Source organism: Glandiceps talaboti, chromosome 1 (assembly GCF_964340395.1).
Source record: "Glandiceps talaboti chromosome 1, keGlaTala1.1, whole genome shotgun sequence".
Taxonomy (NCBI): Eukaryota; Metazoa; Hemichordata; class Enteropneusta; family Spengelidae; genus Glandiceps; species Glandiceps talaboti.
Window position 1 is genome coordinate 19,069,824 of NC_135549.1, and position 24,484 is coordinate 19,094,307.

The window sequence follows — 24,484 nt, forward strand, 5'->3', positions numbered from 1 at the left end:
TAAAAATATTCCTCATGATGAAGCTTCTCTGTATATACGTTACTACTATAAGAGCTTTTCTCTCTTCTGTCATAACAGAATACAATTCGAAGTATGTCCATCATTCTTGCCTACCAGATGGGTGTTAAGCCTTCAACACTTGCCACTTGGTACTATGGTAACAAGGCTTATGAGAAAAAAGACAAGTAACTATAGAGACAAGGATCTAGGATACATGAATTGAGAATAGAGATTGGTTTTCCGACATTTAATTCTCGAATACTGTATACTTTGTGATATTTAAGTGTAATAAATTTCTCGAAAATCGTGTTGAAAGGTGATACAGAACACAAGAAAGACACACCCTAATAGTGTTGCTGTTTGATATACCACTTCTTATTCAATGGTAGTAATTATTGGCAGAATATCCACCATTTTTATTTATTAAAAAAATATAATTTTGGGTGTATTTAAAAATGGTGCTATCGAATGATCATTGATTTTGTTTGCCTGAGTGCGATGTGATAGATTTCATTATCCCTAGTGATACTTATACATGCCTACTACATGTAGTCTCAATACAAAGTCATTAGCCATCTGGGTTCATCTCTTTCCCTTATGGAATTTTCCTAGACAATATTGTTAGTCCCAGGCAACAAGCAACTCATTGAGGTTACGTTGTGGGCAATACCCAAATTAAACAGGTATAAAACACATCAAATATAAAACAGTTGATGAAACAATTACAACTGTAAAAAGATTATCGAGAAAATGTCTAAACTGCATGAAATAATAAATACTTTATTGATCCCACAGGGGTAATTGGGAAGGAACTGTTGCTCAAACTACAGGCTTGACTAAAGTACAAATAATGGGTACTGAATGGGAGCAACTGAAAAGGGTTATTTGTGGGATACATACTTTCAGAGAGGCTCTATATAAATACTTTGTCGGTGGTACAGATTTTCGACAGCAGGTGAATTTTTACAAATTATTTTGAATTATTCCAAATATAATGTATGATTTCATGTTATAAAAATATTGTCACTAAATAATACTATATAATCTCTGTAACCCTTTTAAACGCAACTGTTATTCATTTAAGTAAATTTCTTAGTAAAATGTTTTCAAAACATAATCATGACTTTTTGGTACCTTCTACCTTTAAGCGATTTATTTTACAAAAAGAAACCAGTCACAACTAAAAACAGTTGTGAAGATTTACTGGAGTTTAGGTGTTTCGAAATTAATATCAATACCTTCCATTCTCTTCTTGTATAATTCATCAAGTCGTTCACTTTGAGCCACAGTGAACACATTCTTCCAGTCTCCGACAACACCTACATGATGGTACATACAAGAAAAGACTTTCAGTAATCTTAAATGGAAACGCCGATTGTTATATTTTATTGATATTTAGATATTATTAATCAATATCTTTCTTCGTTCAACCAAGGACAATACTCTTGACCTAAGGGGGCTTTGTCATTACAAGTCGCTAGACGAGAGTATTTTCGAGTATTTATCTGCTGAATGAAAAAAAATAATGGAGGATAACAATTTTCCCAGCGCCAGTGATGTCAAAAGAATAATTGTTGCAAGTAATGGCAATAATGAACGTTTTTGCCTCATTTTTTGAACACATTAGAAGCATTGAGGGTTGACTCATATTTGAAACACAGCAGAAGCAGTAGACGCGCGGTCTTGACATAGACACTGGGTGTCATGACATAGAGCTACCAGAGTATATATTTTCCATATTTTCTGTTCAACTTGGCTCGTACATGATCTAATTTACTGATATATTTCTTTCATTTCCTTGTTGAGTGTACATTCAAATTCTCAAATGTTTGTGTAAAAAAAACAATTTAGCCAGTTGGTTCCATGTGGTTGAAATATTTTCTTTAAGATGAGTATTTTACTGGGATTTAGGATTAATGCCTCGGAAATATATTACTTATGCACATACAACGTACGCACACATACACGCATATAAGTGAATGTGAGTTATAATGTACATCTCACCCTTTCGGAGTAATGGTGTTGACTCTGAAATAGCTCTTTTGTTTAGCTGGGGATTGTCTCTCATCTTATCGAATCCACACAATTCTGTTATCTCCTCCAGCTTTTTCGACGATAACATGGTGGGAAGTAAGAAGTTGGCGATCTTTGAAATATTACCATTAAGATCCTGTAAAATAATAAGCAATAATTTGAACTCACAAGTCTGGCTTTTTGTAATGTTATATATGTGTCTGTCTGCATGTGGATACAATATCTCAATGAAACTTGACACATTTGTATCAAATAGTGATGGCATCAGGCCACATATGTCCTATAATATGAAGGAGTTCATATCTATTACATATGTGATGTGTGTGTGTGTCTGTATATATATATATATATATATATATATATATATATATATATATATATATATATATATATATATATATAACTTGGTGAGTATCAATCTGCTAAGACAGTGCTCTATACCGCAGTGGCAGAGCGTAATAGTTTTATATATATATATATATATATATATATATATATATATATATATATATATATATATATATATATATATATATATATATATATATATATATATATATATATATAGTTTTGGTAGTACTGGAATTCTTTCTTGGTTGCAACTCGGAGTTTCACGCATTGCGCGATCATCAGACAACTTTCTTGGTTGTAACTCGGAGTTTCACGCATTGCGCGATCATCAGACAACTCCTGTCGAGTTGTCTGATGATCGCGCAATGCGTGAAACTCCGAGTTGCAACCAAGAAAGAGTTCCAGTACTACCAAAACTATTACGCTCTGCCTTGCGGTATAGAGCACTGTTTTAGCAGATTGATACTCACCGAGTTATATATATATATATATATATAAGTGTATGGACATAACAGTGATGAATTCAATATTACTAGGGGAGCATTATAGACTTACATTACTAAATATTATATATATCATATTCAACACTCACAAGCACTCTTCAGATTCTATTGACAACATAGACAGTCTATATTACCAATGACTTCCTGTTCTTGAGTTACAAATATATGGACTTGTTTAACATAATATTTTCATGCAGCATTTCACTCATTCAAAGTTTAAAAAACCATTTGATATCCACATGTCCTATTCAGCACAACTGAACTGATACGGTTAGGTAGTGCTATAGACATGGTAAAGTGTCTGTCTGTCTGTCTGTCTGTCTGTGTCTGTGTCTGTAAACAACTTAAAGTGAAACAGATTTAAACTGAATGCCTCTTGTAAGGGAATCACTAACTATGCAAATAACTCATTAAACTAAAACAACTATGGTAACAGGTTTTTTTGGACGTGCATGCTTTCTTTAATAAGTTAATGTATGTGCCAAATTATACAGAATTTGAAGAGTGCATGATACTGCTTAATTACTGAATATCGTTCATTATTCAAAATACTCATTAAAGGTACAAGTTGTAGCAACAAACATCATAGGACAGGTGCGTATTATTGTGGTTGATATATGTACCATATTATACGAAATTGGAAGCTTGCATTTTTCCTTCCGTAAGGAAGAGATGTATTAGTGGGTGAAAGTCTCTGTGTGTCTGTGTGTGTGTCTGTTTGTGTCATCGTTTTCTTTAAAACAGCTGGCTCAATTCAAGGAAAACTTTGACGATGTACACCGTAGGGTAATGGCAAGAACTGATTAGGTTTTGGTAAACATTCCATGAATACTAATGAGCAATTTGTGTAATTAATGGTTTTCAGTGTTAAGGCTATATATCAAGAATACACGCTTCAAATTCATTATTACTTGGTACATACATTTGCAATACCTAAGCACATCTGTCCTGAAAATAGTATTGATGCAGCTGTCACTTTTAATAAGTTATTGGCATATTTCATTAATTCGATGTGGTGGCCACATTGTTTCTGGTCAGGAAATGTCTAAATTCGATGCACCATTGGCGCTATTTTTTTAAGTTTGACATAATCTTTGGTGGCAGTGTGTACCTGGATGATATCTTCAAACCTTAATACCATCACGTGTTCATCTTGACTATGACGTAACCAACCTTTGGTGTGATCAAACCATGACCCAAAGGTAACTGGAAATAAAGAGACAGTCTTATTATTGAAGAAAATCATTATGGTCTGGTACAGGTACTAGGTGATGATGATGAAAAAATAAAGGTACATGATGGTTCATAAATGTGTTCGTAAGTAAACTCGGTTTTCCATTTCTTAGTTGGGATAGATGTCGCCAGTGAGAAACATACCACTTTTTCAGAGTACTCCGTTTATACCCAATTTATTTGCAAACGATAATAGAGAGTGGATCATCGCATACACTATTCACTATTGTCTATTAACACACATCTAAAATTTCTGCGGCACATCACCAGCTTGCCATTCTTGATTTTGAAACTAAATAAGATAAGAGTTTTGATATATTTCTAGCGCGTTTATACCACTTTTCGGAAACAACTATTATTTGAAAGTCTTCATAATTATGACTATTAGTATATTTTAGGACAATCTAAAATTCAAATTATAGTATAAAAATGTCGAGGAAATCTCTGCAATGAAATTAGCTGTTGTTCATTGCCATACGACAATTGCAACTGCCAAACATAGCATGCACATGAACAATTCTAGAATATTTTGAGTGAGGTTCTATGTCAGTATTTGTACTTCTGAATCAGTGAAAAGCTTATAAAGTCAACTTGTGCCCCTTGAACTTATCCCTTACCTTCCCCTTCCATAAAATCTTCAAGAAAGTCACCAAACGTATCATCAGTACCAAACACCTTGTTAAAGTAAAACCTAGAAACCGCGACATCTTTAGGATTTCGAACAACGTACAGTATCTGGAAAATAAGGGAAAAACTTGGGCTGATCTCTTACACTCTAACCCAAGGCCAAAAGGCTGTAAAATATAATGTTTGTAATGTGGCTGACATCACTAGCAATAGTACATGTTAAGACATTCAAATTGACAAAAAGTTGACGCTGAAGGGAAGATAACTAACTGAAGAAGTTATAGAAAAATGGAAATTACTTACATACTAGATGCTACTTTGTGACGACCGACCAGGGAATTTAATAAGTTACGGACATTTGGGTTCTATTCTTTCACATTTTTTTTTCAAGTAGAAAGCACGGTAAATAAGAGATGGTGTATTAAAGTTTAAAAAAATACTGACTTGTCTCATCAATACAGATGAAGCACCTACATCCTGAGGTAGTCATACATAGGAATATATAAACAGACATGCTGTCAGTTAGGCAGCTACACAGACACAGACATTATAATACTGACAATATTGAAATGGGAACCTTTGGCAAATCCTACAATAAACATGTTTACCTTTGGCTTCTTTTTAAACACCTGTTTTGGGATCAATTCCAGAGGTAAATGAGTTTTTATTAGTCGTGGGGACCTCATGGAGTCTAGATACATGAAGTTTGGTTTGTCTTTGTTGGGTCGTGATACTTCCAAAAACGGAAACATATCATGAAGATTTGTCTTCACAGTTGATTCTAGATCGCCATGATTCATAACAAGGCGAACAATTTGCTGGCTTAGTGTTGTTCCTTGACAAGAGAGAAAGGAGTACAGTTATACACAAATTCAAGAGAAAAACCGCAAACTTCAAACCCTAATACATACATCTCATGACATAACATATACACCTACCTATCTACCTACCTGGCTACACACACACACACACACACACATTCATACATACATACATACATACATACATACATAATTACATACATACATACATACATACATACATACATACATACATACATACATACATACATACATACACATACGTACGTACGTACGTACGTACGTACGTACATACATACATACATACATATATACATACATACATACATACATACATACATACATACATACATAAGAGTGCAAAAGTAATGAGTACAACAGTCCTGATAAATAAATTCAATCCTGACATTCGATCCTGATAAATAAATGCAATTCTGACGTTTCAATGAATATACTATGGCAAGATATAAATAGGTCACCACCTGACATTATATCTTTGTGTTCTGACATAGAACATAACACCGGAAGTTCTCAGTTCTTTTTTTAAAAAGGTCAAATAAGCGGAGAAAGATTAAAAAAAAAATAACACACAAAAAACAACATGCCTGAAAGATAGAATAAGCACACGAAGCGTAATTTAGGCCCTAGATATTAGTGATTGATGTAAATAATTAATTCAATGGGGTTCCAGCGTTCTGAGATGGAAAATGATGACCTCCTCCTTCAACCTCAATCAATCTTCATCACCAGAAACCTTACAAATTCCTAAAATAGACATATCGGAAATACTATAATCGTTAGTATAATAGTAATAAAATGCACAGATACAAGATAGTTATGATTCTTGTGTCTGGTAAGACGGAGATGTTCCATAAAACGATCACCAAGATGACATACAGTCGAACCTGTATGTAAAAAACCACACATTTCTGGCATGTAACACTTATATGTAATCTCCCGGTATTCCGAATGAGTGCTACGTCATCGAGGGCGAATGATTCCCCTCATGTCGACCGTATCCCTCCGAGTCGATAGGCGAGGAGAAATACAGACATAGGGGAATCATGAGTCCGAGATGATGCAGCACGAATGTTATTATATACATACACCCACTATTTTGTTCTATTAAAGTGACAATTTTAAACTAAAATATTCTCAAATCTATTAAACGCTGAACGCGCATTAATTTTTTGAAGTGATCGGGCTACAGCGCTTAGCTGTTATGTTCATTCAGTTTTCAGAATGTAATCACCATTGCGACAGCAGCCGTCGCTACTATTACTAACGTATATGTTGAGATCAGTAAAATTACATCACTGACTTTCATGTAGGGAACATTTTGCCAACGACGGGACGTTTGTCAAGAGCAGTGATTAATTCTTTGACAAAATATAGACACTTTCATCGGAAAAATTAGACATACCAAAAGACTGACTAACAAACAGATGCCTACTACACCGGTTATGTATAGAACTCGGCTCAGTCATATGCTAAAAACATCAACACTGGCAAGTTAAAATGTCGCAAACATTGTGAAATTTTCAAAACACATTGTCAAAAGTCTTTTAAAAATTCTATCAGTAGTTGAATTTAATGGACAACGATTTCACTACGTTGGGCAACTATCACAACTGGAAGTGTTTACGATGTTGATGTTAGCATGTGTCTACGTACGTTAGTGGCTATACGAAAGGCGATAGATTTTTCAAAAAGAGGTGTATTTGTTCACTGTTTAAACTGATGATGTTAATGATCGATGTTCAGCAATCCATGAATAGCAAGGAAACCATATTTTCAAACAACAACAACAACAACAACAACAACAACAACAACAACAACAACATCGCAACTGTACAGGTTGATGATGTTTACAATAATTCAAAGTAGTTCCGACCATATTACTATAGTCTGACGTCAAAGTATAGTAATATGAAATGTATGGATTTCATATTATTATACTTTGACGTCACACCCTGGGAATATGAGGGTCTATGTATATAATAAAATACACTACGTTAGTACTGATACAAGTAAATCTGCTCGTAACAGCCACATTGTTCTTAGGGCCAAAGCATGATTACGACGTGTACCACATCTAAATCGATCGCATGGAAATGAACAAGCATTAACTTCCAATTCATTTTCCTCTGTATGGATCACCATATCACGCCAAGCTGTTAAACGTACCGTGCTTCAGGAAATAATGAATTAGTTACCCTATTAGGATGTAAGATATTAATATACTTGTATGTTCTTAACTATAAATGTAATGTAAAAAGGATGGTATCTTAGGTCCAATATATGGGACGATTGTTAGTACTCTTCTGATCATGTGAATGGATACAAGCTTCCCTTGACAAAGTATACTGAATAGCAGGATTGGAGTTGCATGGGTAATCAATAAATTGCATAAGTTCCTCAAATTTGAGTGAAAACATACATACATACATACATACATACATACATACATACATACCTGATCTAGGATAAGTGACAACAAAAATATCATCATCTCGTATTTCAAAGTTGTACAAGTGCTCCAGTGTTGATCTTGGAAATAATTTTGATTTGAAATAAACTCCTTTGTAATGATAAGGCTGCCCTGCTTCAATGATTGACATTTTACTACACAAATCGGATGATGTCAAAATATAGTCAGTTCTCCCTGCTGGTGTAAATACATACAATTTTGTCAAGTAACAATTTCCAGAACTTTGTCATGAGATTTTGACTGAAGTATCATTGATGACATATTCATAATTTTAGTAAATTCAATATTTTAACTACATCGCATGGATATTGGATTCAGACCACACAAGATTCCAAGCATACTCGAGTACATGAGACGAAAGTCTGCATTTCATAAATAGCTAGGATTCATAGTGATCATTAGTCCCCGCCGGACGAAGTCTGGGATGGGGACTTATGGATTGGGTTCCATCTGTCCGTCCGGGGCTATTTCTTGGAGATGCCTGGACTGATTTTTTTTTAAACTTGGTACAGGGGCAACATACTATGGCATACATATGCACGTCAATTTGTTTCATGATACAATCCAATATGGCCACCTAGCAGCCATTTTGTTTGCGAATTTTCCATGTCCAAAGCCATAAATCAGACATGCTTGAACAGATCTCATTCAAAGTTGGTATTAGCACAGTGTTCTATGACATACATGTGCATATCCATTTTCGTCATGATACAATGCAATATGGCTGCCTGGCAGCCATTTTGTTGGCGCAGCTTTCATAACTCAGACATGCTTGAACAGGCTCCCCCCCCCCCGTACCCGACCCATCCTTTATTGTTGAATGGTTTGTTCCATGACATCATCTTGAAGAGTAGGCATGAGCAGACACAACATATCTAAGTCTGTTTGATTTAGGTTCACAAGTGTTGTTGCGTGATCAGAGTAGTAATATCAAAAACAACCATATGAGGCCAAACAACATTAACCAGGTTTGAAAATGACAACATAAACTGCCAGTTCCTTAAAACCCAATCATAGCGGGGCTATGTCATTCTCAATGACTTGTTTATCAATGTTTTAAGAATAGTCTTTAGGGCATGGTAACACCTCTTGAAGACTTTACATTGTAATATGTTTTGCATGAATCATTCGGCCATGCACATGCGTTATGTAAATTTACACTTCATGGACAATAAAGATTACACTTGGAACTAGCAGGCAGGCACTTCACTTCGGGGGAAGTCAATGAACGAGGCATATGCTCAGTGCTTGCCATGGTTCTGGTGTAGACTTTCGGCTTGAACATAAACTGTGTGCAGTCTGGACTAAGGGAGTGTCCAGATTTTACTTCAAGCTGACCCTGGAGGATTTCCCCTTTTCCTTGTGTATTTTTTTCATGCCCCCCCCACCCTACAAAAGCTTGGAAAAAATTGATGGCCCCCTGCAAGTTCTTGATTTTTTTCCATCCCCCCCCATAGACTTACACATACACAAACACACTATGCATACACAATGTACATTTACTTTTGCACTCTTATGTATGTATGTATGTATGTATGTATGTATGTATGTATGTATGTATGTATGTATGTATGCGTACGTACGAATACTTCGAAAATTTAATACTCATAAAAAAAACTTCAAAGTTTCTATGTATAAAACTTAAAAATAGTACCAATGGTTCTGCACAACTGTATGGAATGCACTAATAATATGAAGGCAGGGAAAATGAAAATATCTCTTTTGGACTTTAAGTCGTTTACACACAACATATTTCCATTGGGCAATGCGGGTATACTTTAAATACAACTGTTCTACCTTTTAGATACGTATTGAATACAACTTTAGTTCCAATGCTGGTTTGTGTTGCTCAGCTTGTCAACAATGCAAGTATAAATGTGAACATTTTTATTGTTAGAAGGAATAGTCAAAAACTGAAATAATCTAACTATCAACATTTGCGCTTGTAATACTTTGACTGATAGATAAGTGATTGTGATGAAACAAGTCTTGTGCATCCTCGCAGACAAGTTACTTTGAGAAGTGCCAGAATTGCAGGTCGATTTATGTTGCATTAACTAATCATGTTTTTTTCATGACCCCCCCCCCCCGTGAAATTTGTGAAATTTTTGTTTAGCCCCCCCCCCCTAATTTTTCCTGAGAAAAATTGATGCCCCCCCCCCTGAAAATCCTCCGCGCCCCCCCCCCCCCGGAAGTAAAATCTGGACACTCCCTAATTCCCTGAAGTTCAAGTAGTTATCCCGGTACAGAAGTTGAGTCGGGTTTTTTTTTCTCGAATACGTAAACAAAAGTTTATGGTCGGAAGTGAAAAGGTATGTGGGGTCGGGTAACCGGAACCAAACAATTATTTTTATTAGGCCTTATCAACATCGAAGACGAGGAGCCCTCCCTCGCCCCTTAACTATGTTATTTTTCCTACAGGATTTGACCTAAATGTCAAACAACCAAAATAAACACAGAACACAATCAAACAACACTAACTGAAAGATTATTACAATAGTGTGTAAATCGCAAAATTTTGTATTGTGTTAAAGTATCTGGTGAAGCCAAGTTTTGAATGTTTCCAGCGGTCTCTACTGCACTCATACCCAATATAATAAGTATACAGGCAGAATTTAATATATACTGTTTTTTCTCATTGGCGATGTGATTACTTGATTATTTCATTTTCCTCACTTGATATGTAAATTTTTTTTCGACCTCTGGCAAATAAATAATATATTTATTTATTTAATTAGCCTCTCTCACCCTCGCTAGACTACTAAAGTACACACTGTCTCTGAGTGACCTCTTGCCAGAATAGGTGACGATAAAGTGTACACAGATACTGAGATAACAGTGTACACATTCGGACGGACAGGCTGTGGGCACACATAGCAAGGGGGTTTAAAAATCCGTGTACACGCAACCCATAACCAAAAGAAGCCTAATCGGTCGACAAAATCGACAGGGATTTGTGAATGTGATGAAGGCCTGTGTTTTTGAATGTCTACCATTTCTTTTTGAACGGTATCAGTTATGTCCTCTCCCAATTCAACGACTTACCTGGAAGTTGAAGTTTGATAGGTCTTCTTACTTACAGCACGTAGAGATCACTTAAGATTGTACTGCGCATGACTTGTTTTGTGTAGCCTCAGTCGTCAAAACTTAAAAGGTCGAGAAAGTGCGGCACTCCCAGTTCACAACATAAAATGTGGGTCAAATGGTTAGAATAGCCGGCTTGTAATCTGCAGGTTACAGGTTTTACTTCAAGCCGCCAGTTGTTTCAGAATTGCTCTGAAATCCTTAGGCAAGATTTTAACCACAGTTGTGCCTCACCCAAACCACCTGCACTAGGAGTTTTGCCCATTCTGGTAGGGTATTTTATTCATTTAGAAAAAAAACTATATTTTCTAGCACAATAACAAATGAATTTTATGTATGTCTTTACAGAAATGTTCATAATATTCGCCTCCACTGGACATTCGCCGTTCTGAGTGGGAGTCTACTGAGAAGTTATTTACCAGTACTTTCTATTCGTTCTGTCGAGGAAAATGCACACAAGTGAAACTTTGCCTTGAGAAGAGATGCTTCAGGTCGTGAGTCTAATGTAATGCTAACTTTGTTATAGCTAATTTATAATTATAGGTAATTATACCTAATTTTTTTTAGAATTGTGTAAAGTCGGGTAAAATAACGGCGACTCATATTTTCAGTACCAGAGCGCGAATTACCTGTAGCCACGCGTCGTTACCAGAACGACTGGTCTGAGAATATATTGAACTCACCCACTTTTCCCCCCAACCGTGTTGAACTTGGCTTGCGGCTGTGTATTATAAAAATGCACTGTGGTCGAGTCAAATAAGATATCGAAGTGCAAAATAAGTTGTCCAAAATGTAGTAGTCGAGTCAAATAAGTTATCGATAATTATACAATTGGCAAGAATTTTTTTTTTTAAAGCTGTTCAACGGTCAATAAAATGCACACTTTATATTTTCTGAATAATAAATACATGTAACAATATACATTTGAGCCTATTCCAAATTATATATTATATTATACCGGTGGATTATTGCTTAAATATCCTATGCATGCGCAGTGGTTTACTTGGCTCTGATGATGCATAATTGAGATTAAACTAAGCTGTTGCAGATCCAACGTATAAAAGGAATGAGCAAAAATGTACGACCACAGGAAGGGGGCTGAGCACTCAATCAATTAATCAATCAATCAATCAATCAATCAATCAATCAATCAATCAATCAATCAAATTTCGATAGTGCCGATTTCCAGAGCAAGGTTCTGTTCAGTATCGCGGAATGGCTAAAGCACACCATGGTGTTGGTGAGCAAATACGTCTTCAGTTTTGTTTTGAAACAATCCAGGCTGGAGGCTTGGTGAATGTCAATTGGCAAACAGTTCCATAGTTGGGGGGGGGGGCAACATATGAGAATGAACGACCTCCATTGGGCCATCAGAAGTCTGAAAGTCTTGAAATATTTGCTCTTAAGTTATTCGTGATTTTTCGGAACCAAATTAACCTTCAGGAGAAGTCATTTACCAAGTGCACATCAAAATACAATAAGACAATATTGCAAGACTTTAAATTATGTCTATGGTTTGATATTTTATGCCTCTAAAAGGCCTCCTACATTGTCTTATTTTCGAAAAGTGTTCATCTTTGGAAGTGTCTCCTAGCAATCAGTGACAATCACGGTGATAATCTCATTTGGGCTGTTTATAATTGTAGATGGTTATCACTTATTTTAATGCATCATTGTACCATATATAATTGTATACCTCCACTGTAGTGTAGGTGACAGAACGGGTGGCTAAAATAATTCTAGAGTTCATTTGGCGGGGTCTTAAACACTTAATTGTTTTGTGTGGAGAGGGTGAAAGGAGCTACAACATTTGTTTAACCGTAAATTGTGTACATTTCCTAAGTGTAGAACGGATGGAAATCTACTGCCATAGACAAATTGCAAGAGGTAATTATAACTGAATATTTAAAGTACTATATAAATTTAAACTCAAGTTGAAATGTTTTGCCATCATTATAAATATATGGTTTGTTTTTTACATCCTTGTCAAGCATTGTAAACAATCGACCTGCTTACCCAATGTGATGGGTTAGGTTGCCCGTTGAACAGTTTTTTCCTTGCCCTGTACATTTGTTCTGACGCTGACAGTGTGCGCTACCCTGCTTGCATACGGGGTAAGTCGTCCCTTTGAAACGTGTGTACCTTCTGCAAGCAGGACTAACCTTTGACCTGACGACGTAGCTCGTTATAAAGTGTACGTGTTGTATTGGTCTGGGAATCGTAAACGTCCACAACAAAATGGCTGTACACTTGTTATTCCACATCGTGGCCAGTTTCCTGATGATTGAAATGGCAACAGTGGTTATTCTGCTTGTTCCCTTCATCAGAGCTAGAACGTAAGTACAAATAAATAAACACAACGAATACTAGTTTTGTTTGTATGACTCCTACAGTCACGCGTATAATAGGCAAAGGTTACATCAGTATGCGGGGCAAACAAAACCTGTCATGTGCCTAGTCGTTGTGAGTGTACGTCTCACCATGGATGTATTTATTAGTGAGATACATCCATGGTCTCACTCTCCCCTTATACCTGTCCTCCTTGGTCTCACGATACTTGTAAATCACGGCTAGCTGTCACATATTTTGTCACCCCCAAGAAATCCAAGGTGTATTTTTATCAAAATTTTGCAGAAAACTGTCGCGTGTGCATGATCTCTTTCACTTTAGGTAAGCTTAAATGTTGGTTACTAGTACTACTACGCCATTTGTGATTCCGTGGAATTTGATACCAGATCGAAAGTGAAAGGGAAATGTAAGATTAAATACGTCATTTTCCGTTCATTCTTTTCAATGACCTCTGTTTGCATTGTCGATACAAACTGTTTTCTAACTTTGTAAAGAAATTTAAATATGAACGTCTCGTTTAGTCACACTAAACGCCCTGGCCCTGGTCGCTGCACAGTGTCATGAAGTAGCGACACATATAACCTAGGTCGAGTCGCTGACGAATTACTTAGACCCAATTTCGTCGGTTACTATGGGTTACGATAATGGTATCTATTTCGTGTTCAATTTGCCCAACCGATCGCTGTCTTCAGTTTGCTTAAACATTCAGCACTGGAGTGCCAGGTACTGTACTATGGTATTTTTTTTAGCCAAGTGACACAAAAAAATATTACATCAATGATTTATCCAAACCCGCACCTGTCATACATGTCGTATCTTGCTTGCGTTAGTTAGCTTGAAGCGAGTACAGGCTGCCACGTAACGTTAACATGTAAATGTAGATACAATTGTTTATTGTATCTGGTACGAATCGCTGTATACTGTCTGATATCAGAGTCGGTGGAAAAAAACTTAGCGTTTGTATATACATCTTGAGTATATTGCAATGACGGGTAATAATTTTACCATTATAAGTCTTGATTCACATCACTTAGAGCCTTCCACACTACTTGTATAAACATAGCCTTAACTTTTGACACAGTTTTCAAATAAATACTTATATTAAATTAAAACTCACCAACTTATTTATATCGCATTTATAAAATGTTTATGACTATAAATTCAACATATAACCCTGTTTTCGTATACATTTTATTTCTCAACTGTTCTGACGTCAGTGGCAACGTGTACGTGACAAACATTACTCATGAAAAAAAATATGCAGCTCTGAATTCTCAATTTGCTGTATAAGAACGCAACGCAATAACATATGTACGTGTACGCTGTGCAACAGTGAATAAACATAAACAAAACAGTTGTAAACATTTACAAACAAGGAAGTCCACAGGTGACACATTCAGGCTATTAATTTGCATAATTATTGCAATGACTATATTTATGTGATAATGTATTATTATAAGTTGTTTTTTGCTTACCATATTTTAAATGATTCATGGACATCCAATATTGATAAATTTAAAAATAATTCTTGCACAGTTAAATTCTTTCATCTATACCATCATGTGACGGACAGTACGAAGAATTCAATATCTGGCCGCACGTATCAGCGACATGTTCAATGAATGTGAATGTTAACGCACTTTTTTTTTTAAAGCAGATAGATTTATTTTGTAATTATCAAGGAATGTCACTGCAAACAGGACGTCTTTTTGCAAGCTGATTTGTTAGATACTCGTATTATCGCATACTCTGGACAGTATTGAACCACCTGTGGTTAACCTATTTGTGTAGATGTACACATATATGTAATATGGTGACAAATTGATATTTGGGTCCGCAGCCTTAAATCATCGGCCTACCGCGATCACGATTTCAACTTGTTACTGTACTACTTACAAAAAAATAGGCTGTGTGAGATGTATAACACGTCATACAGTCTTTCTGGTTTGGTAGCAATGATGTTATGTAGCAATCTTTACTTTTGTTCCCTCAGTTATATTATGCAGCTGCTGAAATTATAGACTCTGAAATACGTCGTGCCGTTCCGCCCTCAACAGCCTCCTCTCTCTGGGAGGGTTTGACCAATGTGTGAGGGCGCCCCGTCACGGTGTACCTTACACACTACTGAAATTAATAAGGCTTTGTAAAAGTGATTATGTTGAAACCTATATCCCACCCTCATTTACATTACATACTTAGAATTTATAATAAAACTTTTATTCTAATAGCTAATGCCATGTCATTTACGTGATGGTAATGTGTTAACTCGAAAAAAAAAATGACCAAAAACAATGAAAACCCATTTTATTAGAAAACTCACAAAATAATCCCTACGGTCAAAAAAAGATTTTCGTCCATAAGTTTTCTTTATTTCTTTTCAGTTGGCAGAAAGTCGTCGACTCACAAGTATGGCCGACGATCAGAAAGACAATCAATGCTACACTCCGTTGTGAATTCAGATACAAGTATTTTATTATTGGAGTAATAACCATAGTTACAATTTCCTTCCTGGGTAAGTAAAGTATCGTGTGTGACATCATTTTAATTAGCAATCTCTTGCTCCTATTTTCGTGCTTCTAAAATCATTCACGCCAATCAAATGCATCTTTAATATATATCGTGTGCCTCGTTTAACACTTTTAAATAATATTATAATACGGTCGTTCATAGGGCAACATAGTCGGGTTGCTTGTCCTAATTGTTTACCGCTGGCTGCGCAGTACGTGGTTGAGCGTTACGGCGCCACTATCGGTAGCAAATGGAAAGTCGAAGCAGGTACGGAATAGATGTACGCCACCAAAGGCGAGTTCAATACCTGAGTCCAAAGGACTGCAGATTACGTATCATAGACTATGATGATAAACATGCACTTAAGTTCAACGTGCTAAATACCGAATACTAAATATCACTTCTGATACTGTGTCTGTGATCTGAAAGAATGCTACTCTAAAAAGTAAAATAATGCCCTCGTGACACCATTGTGGTTTGAGACTCTGTGTTTCGGTTTATTCAGGTAGACATATCACACAATTAAGTGTCTTGAGTGCAGTGCATCTGCATTGCTTTGCTTCAATAACTTGTCATTGTTGATTCTAAGTAATATCAGTCTGTATGTTGGGTATGCCTAACCTCATGTATTTAATTAATAGTAAAAGTATGTGCAATCCGAACTGTAAAGTGAATTGCTCCTCCTTTACAGGGTAATTGGTTTGAGATGGGAAGAGATTACCTCAGCCACATTCTCCTAGATTTGTTGGTACAAACGTGAGAAATGTGTTAATGAAATAAATTTCGCTTCCCTGCCAACTTCTTTCTTTTACATATTTGTAAAAACTAACAAAGTTGTACCTTCCATTTATTTAGATGCAGGACGTGATGTCTATCGACACTATTTCCCTGACGATACTGCACAAGATGTTCAAATGATGAAAGAAAATCCTTGTGCTTATTACATCGAACATGAGAAATATTACCGAGAATCTAAGAATTTTCTCGTCACTGGATTCACCCTTTATCTCACCATGTGAGTAAATATATAGATGAAGATATTCATTATAGGTACTTTTGTACGTTCTTTTTCAATGAACTGCTCTGTTTGTTTTCTTCTGTCTGTTTGGCTGTTCGTTTGTACATGTGTACCTACCAGACTGTTTGTAAGTTTGTCCGTTTGTCCATTTGTCCATTTGGTTGGATGGCAACCGTCTCGACTGCCACTATAATATATATAACATTACCATACTATGGTCTCTTTTCCATATAATCTGTTCCAGTTTGTTTGTTTGTTTGTTTGTTTGTTTGTTTGTTTGTTTGTTTGGTTTGTTGGTTGCGTGGTTGCTTTGTTGGTTGCTTGGTAGTTAGGTTTTTTTTTTGGCATTTTCGTTCTCTTTGGGGTATCATCATTTCTTTATCATGCCATTTATACTGTATTCATGTGAACTATATCTATAGTATGTAATATGTACTGTGTTAATGGTATAGGGTATAAGCTATCAACCGGTTAAAGTATCATTTCCTCTTGTATGTATATTTAGGAAGGTACTGAATTAGTACACTTTGACATGACACTAAGGGAGACGAGTTTCTTGGACCACTCTTACTTTACTATTAAATGTTAAATTACGACTATACAAAGTTAACGCTGATAACCTGGGTCCCCCCCCCCCATACAAAGAATCACTGGATTATTGATGTTCAGGGATCGAAACAACAACTCCCTCTCCCTCTCCCTCTCTCTCTCTCTCTCTCTCTCTCTCTCCCTCTCTCCCTCCCTCCCTCCCTCCCTCCCTCCCTCCCTCCTCTCTCTCTCTCTCTCTCTCTCTCTCTCTCTCTCTCTCTCTCTCTCTCTCTCTCTCTCTCTCTCTCTCTCTCTCTCTCTCTCTCTCTCTCTCTCTCTCTCTCTCTCTCTCTCTCTCTCTCTCTCTCTCCATTAAAATTATATGTATCTCTTGCTCTCCTCTATACCAATAGTGTGCTTGTTCTCTTACGGAAGACGTTAACTGAGAAAGCTATGCTTGAGCAAGTTTCAGAAAAAAGCAAAACACCAAGTGAAAGCTCGTCAAAGGAAAGCTCGTCAAAGGAAATCGCTGATTTGAGGGTAAGACAGTTATGATGCTTGTATCTGACATTGATTATCATTTATCGATATAATAATTATTGTACTTTACGACTACCTTGGTTATCCATATGAGAAGGGACATAGGAAGAACATCACTTTTGCCTCTGACGTGGGACGTGAGGAAACAAAGTGAATGCCTAATTAGTCCCCGCGGACGAAGTCCGGAACGGGGACTTATGGATTGGGTTCCGTCTGTCCGTGCGTCCGTCCGTGCGTCCGTCCGTCCGTCCGTCCGTCCGTCCGCAGTCGTTTCTTGGAGATGCCTGGACCGATGTTTTTCAAACTTGGTACAGGGGCAACATGCTATGGCATACATATGCACGTCAATTTGTTTTATGATACGATCCAATATGGCCGCCTAGCAACCATTTTGTTTGCGAATTTTCCCTGTCTAAAGCCATAACTCAGACATGCTTTAACAGATCTCATTCAAAGTTGGTATTAGGACAGTGTTCTATGACATACATGTGCATATTCATTGTTGTCATGATACGATCCAATATGGCCGCCTAGCAGCCATTTTGTTTGTGAATTTTCATGTCCAAAGCCATAACTCAGACATGATTGAACAGATCTCATTCAAAGTTGGCATTAGGACAGTGTTCTATGACATACATGTGCATATCCATTTTCATTGTGATACGATCCAATATGGCTGCCTGGTAGCCATTTTGTTTGCGAATTTTCATGTCCAAAGCCATAACTCCGACATGCTTGAACAGATCTCATTCAAAGTTGGTATTAGGACAGTGTTCTATGACATACACGTGCATATCCATTTTCTTCGTGATACGATCCAATATGGCTGCCTGGCAGCCATTTTGTTTGTGAATTTTCCATGTCCAAAGCCATAACTCAGACATGCTTGAACAGATCTCATTCAAAGTTGGTATTAGGACAGTGTTCTATGACATACATGTGCATATCCATTTTCGTCGAGATACGATCCAATATGGCTGCCTGGCAGCCATTTTGTTTGCGAATTTTCATGTCCAAAGCCATAACTCCGACATGCTTGAACAGATCTCATTCAAAGTTGGTATTAGGACAGTGTTCTATGACATACATGTGCATATCCATTTTCGTCGTGATACGATCCAATATGGCTGCCTGGCAGCCATTTTGTTTGTGAATTTTCCATGTCCAAAGCCATTACTAAGACATGCTTGAACAGATCTCATTCAATGTTGGAATTAGGACAGCGTTCTATGACATACATGTGCATATCCATTTTCTTCGTGATACGATCCAATATGGCTGCCTGGCAGCCATTTTGTTTGTGAATTTTCCATGTCCAAAGCCATAACTCAGACTCCATTTTCATCGTGATATGATCCCCCATACCCAACCAATCCTTTATTGTTGGAGGCATATTCCATGTCCAACAAGCACACACAACATATCTAAGTCTGTTTGTTTTAGGTTCACAAATGTTGTTGCGTGATCACAGTAGTGATAATTCCTTAAAACCCAATTATAGCGGGGTCTATGTCATTCTCAATGACTTGTTGTAGATCGATTTGATGTTTGAAAGAGAATTCTCATCAAGGCTTTCTATTATATCATGTTGGCAAGGCTGCTAGTTATAGAGATACATACTCAATACCCAATGTGTACAACCTCTATATGAAATGGTTTCTTACAGACAGAATAATTGCACTTGTAACTTGACTCATGTAGTGACTCCAGTATTAAACTGGTTTTAATGTGACTAAGTGTCCTCTTACTTACCAAGTCACATAATTCTCTGTATATGTGGCTATTTATCTAGGCATATTGCTAACTGATTCCCAGTGCCACTATTGTAATATTCTTTTCACATTTGTATTGTGTTTTAGGACAGTAAAACTGCAGTTACCATCGAACTGAAGAAAACCAAGGAAGGTAAATAGGTTTTACAATATGATAAGGTCTATTTTCGTAGTCACTTCATCCTGCCATATCAGCTACAGCCCGTTTCATTTGGGTGCGGACCCAAAAATCAACTTGATTTTGGGTCATAGCTAACAAAAAGGGGGGGGGGTACGTTCACCTTAGGTGATTCAATACTGTTTAGGGTGTACGATATGGCGAGTAAGATCATTGTATCTAGCAAAACATTTTTTTGAAAAATATGTTCAGTTGGCTCTGTTTGATACAACCAGAAACGTCATATGCTGCACTTTTGTGATAGCAAGATTGAATGAATACATTTTCTCGCAACATTTTGTCGAAATAAAATGAAATACCACGCAGACATCAAGTGCAGACATTAAAACATCAATTTGGCATCCTCGTCTCTGCGTTTAGTTGCAATATGTTTTAAATATTTTAGTTCAATTCTACACAATGTAGCAAAAGATTGAGATCTAGTAGTGCAGAATGTGCAGTTTGTTATCGGTTTCTGAGCGGCTCTAACTCTATTATTAAACACAGCCAGTGAAATCTAAAATGAAACGGACTGTAAGTGTATTGTTTTGTGTCCGTTTGGCAATTATAGAATATTAGTGTAATAATATTTTCGAATTCTCTCACAGCTTTGACGTCAACTGAAGCAGAGTTGACAGCGATGACTGAGAAGTACAGAAAAATGGGTGAAGACTTTGATGCATTAACTGAAGCGTATAATAAGCAAATGCAGGTATGCAGTGTATTCAGTTTGAGTGATGTTGTTCGATTGTTTGTTGTCTCTCTGTTCGTACTTATACGTTCGTTGTAGCATGTAAAAATACTGCCTCAATGGGTCAATGGTGGGACACTTTTATTTCACTGAATCAGCTGTGAAAACTTCGAAGGCCAGAGAAGGAATGATGCAGCATGTCACTGATTAATAAATAGGATCTACTCCGGGGGATCTACTCCTAACTCTGCCTTGCCCTTGGCCCAGCAAGCCAAGTACGTTGGGTTAAAAACGCACACCCCTCTATGTAGCTTGAAATTTCTCATAATATTCATATAAAATTCATGACGTCATGTAAGGTCTTCCATAGGCGGCAGGAAATAAAGTATTGTAATATATGGATGAGAACAGGGCACTTGTTAGGATTTGATTTGAAATTTATAATACACGTTTGCTATCTTTTTCATATTGGAAAAAAAAGAATGTGAAATAACATAGACCAAATCCATGTTTGTAACTCGATAAACTGCAACCACATGTACAGGAAGTGATTTGTTTTTAAAAGTTAAACTTTCTAATATGATGACACTTGATATCTGTAGTATCTGGTACTGCCTCGTCTATTGAAAGTTCACCATTCATAAATAGTTTGATTACTTGCGATTACCAGTGATTACTTGTATTTACCCATTTTGTTTACAAGTCGTGTCCTGATCGTTAACGTATAATAAAGATTTTACTCGTGTTTTTTTTTTGTAATTGAGTGAGTCGATCGATCAAGCAGGAAAACACAATAAGGCCTAATCTTGTTTGGTTACGGTTACCCCACCCCACCTAGTTTTTCACGTCGACCCTAAACTTTTTTATTTGGTTTTCGAGAAAAAAATAAAATCGCGAAAATCGTGGAGTTTCGCAAGAAATAGTGGATCCGGAAACTGACATCAACATGAAAAGACAGTATAAAACTGTTCTTCCAATCTGTAATGGCTGTACATCTGATGATAAGTAACCAATAGCACAGACATCATATGGAAAAAAACGGTCGGGAAAACATAACTACCTGAACTAGACACTCACATATAAAAAAAAATCAAAAAAAAAAATCAAAAAAAAAATCTACCTACCCCACCTATTCTAAAATTGAATGTAATCGGAACCGCACAATTATATTTTTATGGCTAATGTTGTTTTATTAATATAAAAGATTCCGATTGGAAAATATATGCACATCGTCTCATCCAAATGACCGCTTTACAATACCCGCCCATCAGGGGATTTTAGGGTTAAACTCTCAAGTAACATTTTTGTATCATCTCGATGTCTTGTTTCAATTTGACAGCAGCAGAACGATGTGGGTGAAGAAACGAAGAAGGAGCAGTAGATGGATGGACGGACCCCCATGCCCACACTACTATAGTATACGAAGACTTTTGAAATCTCCAACGTTGCCAAAAAGTTGATACTATATATGTTATTCGTAACTTCTTAGCTTTAAAAAAAACTGTGCTTTTTTCAGGAAGTGACTGTTACAGTCAATAATAGTGCAACGGTCGTGTAGGTCATATGTAGATGTTAGTGTTGATCATTATTTCTTATAAAGCACTTTACAATCGAAAAAATAATCACAATGCACTGTACAATTGACAGGAGTAAAAAAAACACCAAAGACAACAGAAAATACACCATTTGAAAAAAAAAAAACTGTTAGAAATGTCCAGCTTTGAACAGAGCATTACGAATGAAGAGCTGTAACACTAACAGTGATGATTAGATATTATTCTCCAATATTTTTCTTTTCTCAGCCAAGGAAAATACGAGTGACCTAAGGCCCGTTGCCCTTGTCACTATGAATCGCTAGACGAGTAGTGACAACCCTTAGGTCACAACTATTTTCCGGCTGAATGAAGAAAAATATTGGGGAGCAATATAATTATACCATCGCCAGTAATATTTAAAAAATTCGGGGAAAGTAATGGGCAATTTTGACTCACATTTCGAAAACAGCAGAACCAATGACGTTGACACACATTGTCGTGACGTTCAACGACCAGATCATATATTCCATATTTTTTGTTGAACCTGGCTCGTGCATGGTATAATAAAAGCAGAGGGTAGTAGAAGTAGTAGTAGTAGTGGTAGTAGTGGTAGTAGTAGTAGTGGTAGTAGTAGTAGTAGTAGTAGTAGTAGCAGCAGCAGCAGCAGCAGCAGTAGTAGTAGTAGTAGTAGTAGTAGTAGTAGTAGCAATCGAGTGGTTGACTCCTGTTTTCCCCTGAAATTTCTGTACGATAAATCACCATGCATACTGATTATGTTAGCTAAAGTTGCAGTTTTTTTTTTAAAAAAAAAGTCTGAGTAATGTTCTTCATATAGCCTAGTTCATTATTGAAAATATTCGGGAGATTTTATATACTTCGTTGTGACTTGTGTCATTTTTTTTGTTTATACTGTTTGATATAGTTTTCCATGATTTTGAATTAACTACTGTACAATGTCATGTTATTGAATAAAAGGCAAACTACACGTCGCCACATATGCACCAATGTCATAATATTATACCTGGTCCACACACAAAAAAACAAAATCTGATATTAGCTATTACAACATTATGTGCATTATCATGTGAAAGGAACGTCCTTAGAATTCTCGCAAACCAGAGTATATTTTCCCCTGAAAAATGATAGTGATGCCGTCTAAGAGGTTTTACGACGATTTTACATCATTAGGGGTATTATTTGCATCGTATCCATAGCGGTAGTAGTACGCTCTGATATGAAGGGTGAGACCCTACCCGCCGTCCAAGCACTTATTTGACAAGCACATAACCCAAATAGATTATTACCATCAACATTAACTATGTCTACAAACTCAATTGTTGCGAGATATCAATCTCCACTTTGTAATCCAAAATAAGCAAGTTGATAACTACTCCTGAAGATTATACTAATGCAGTAATAACAGTAAGAGAAACTTATGTTTAGAAAACAATGTTACTAATTGTTTGCCATAGATAGTAACATGAATAAAATTCGTCATTTGCATCATGCTACTTTTCACATGATGGATCACTCAATATGGCGGAATCTCTAGTCGACAAATGGGTCCCCCTTATTGCACAACAAAGCAGTACATTTGTTTTGTTTCAATAAGTTTGATGCTTTCTCATCTAGCTAGTAATAACGGTGTTTCTATAAATGTATCTTGAATGAAATTCTATTGGCACAAACAAACCTTCTGACAGTTCAGCTGAAAAGGGGAAATACACGTAAACATCTTCGCACAACCCAGCTATGAACCTAAGGGTTGATATAATAAGTTTTCCCGAATTTAGTACAAGTTTCTACTTTGTGAATGAGAATAAGGGGACAAATGACATTGATCGCCTCAGGATGAGTGGGAGCTATCAAATGAATAGTGTCATGCAACGTTGCCTGATGACCTTTCATAGCAAGTAAAAAACATATTAAAGTTTTCACGTTTGACCTATAAGTTTGCTATAGGTGTGTTTAAATATATTCCATGAATTGAACCTTTGCCTTTTTGCCTTGCCATTGCTTGTGATATGTAATAGATCAATTCAAATAACTGAAATGCTTTTAGGGGTGATATATCATGTAGAACTTTGAAGGTTTATGGTCAGTTTCGCCTGCCATTACATACCATTACTCTCTAAGCTATTCAAAATCGGAATTCATCCAAAGCAAGACGTCAACGGGATGACGTCCTACCGCCTAGAGCTAGATTTAGTAGTATTAAATAAGGTAAAATGTGCAATCTCAA

The 24,484-nt window shown here is 36.5% G+C and overlaps 2 protein-coding genes across 3 annotated transcripts; one reads left to right on the forward strand and one right to left on the reverse strand.

Moving 5' to 3' along the window:
* Window positions 1-748: 748 nt before the first annotated feature.
* Window positions 749-8,190, reverse strand: LOC144434031 (sulfotransferase 1C1-like). Its single transcript, XM_078122478.1, has 6 exons — window positions 8,046-8,190; window positions 5,357-5,583; window positions 4,739-4,856; window positions 4,000-4,094; window positions 2,005-2,170; window positions 749-1,319 (listed from the first exon to the last, which is right to left on the reverse strand). Exons 1-6 carry the CDS (start codon window positions 8,188-8,190, stop codon window positions 1,201-1,203), a joined length of 870 nt encoding a protein of 289 aa, XP_077978604.1. The 3' UTR covers window positions 749-1,200.
* A 5,164-nt stretch (window positions 8,191-13,354) lies between these two features.
* On the forward strand, window positions 13,355-22,848 carry LOC144440013 (B-cell receptor-associated protein 31-like). Of its 2 annotated transcripts, none has more exons than XM_078129244.1 (7): window positions 13,355-13,480; window positions 15,875-16,005; window positions 16,857-17,016; window positions 17,961-18,087; window positions 19,947-19,992; window positions 20,625-20,728; window positions 22,047-22,848. In XM_078129244.1, exons 1-7 carry the CDS (start codon window positions 13,383-13,385, stop codon window positions 22,086-22,088), a joined length of 708 nt encoding a protein of 235 aa, XP_077985370.1. In that variant the 5' UTR covers window positions 13,355-13,382; the 3' UTR covers window positions 22,089-22,848. The 2 variants fall into 2 exon arrangements, with proteins under 2 accessions (XP_077985370.1, XP_077985378.1); XM_078129252.1 differs by having other exon boundaries at window positions 22,050-22,848.
* Window positions 22,849-24,484: the final 1,636 nt, after the last annotated feature.

Coding starts and splice junctions, on each gene's coding strand:
- LOC144434031 (XM_078122478.1), bottom strand. CDS start 8,190: ATGTCAATCATTGAAGCAGGGCAGCCTTATCATTACAAAGGAGTTTAT. Junction 4,857..5,356: donor TGTTTAAAAAGAAGCCAAAG/GTAAACATGTTT, acceptor CTTATTTTCCAG/ATACTGTACGTTGTTCGAAA. Junction 1,320..2,004: donor AACACCATTACTCCGAAAGG/GTGAGATGTACA, acceptor ACCATCATGTAG/GTGTTGTCGGAGACTGGAAG.
- LOC144440013 (XM_078129244.1), top strand. CDS start 13,383: ATGGCTGTACACTTGTTATTCCACATCGTGGCCAGTTTCCTGATGATT. Junction 17,017..17,960: donor TTCACCCTTTATCTCACCAT/GTGAGTAAATAT, acceptor CTATACCAATAG/TGTGCTTGTTCTCTTACGGA. Junction 18,088..19,946: donor AGGAAATCGCTGATTTGAGG/GTAAGACAGTTA, acceptor ATTGTGTTTTAG/GACAGTAAAACTGCAGTTAC.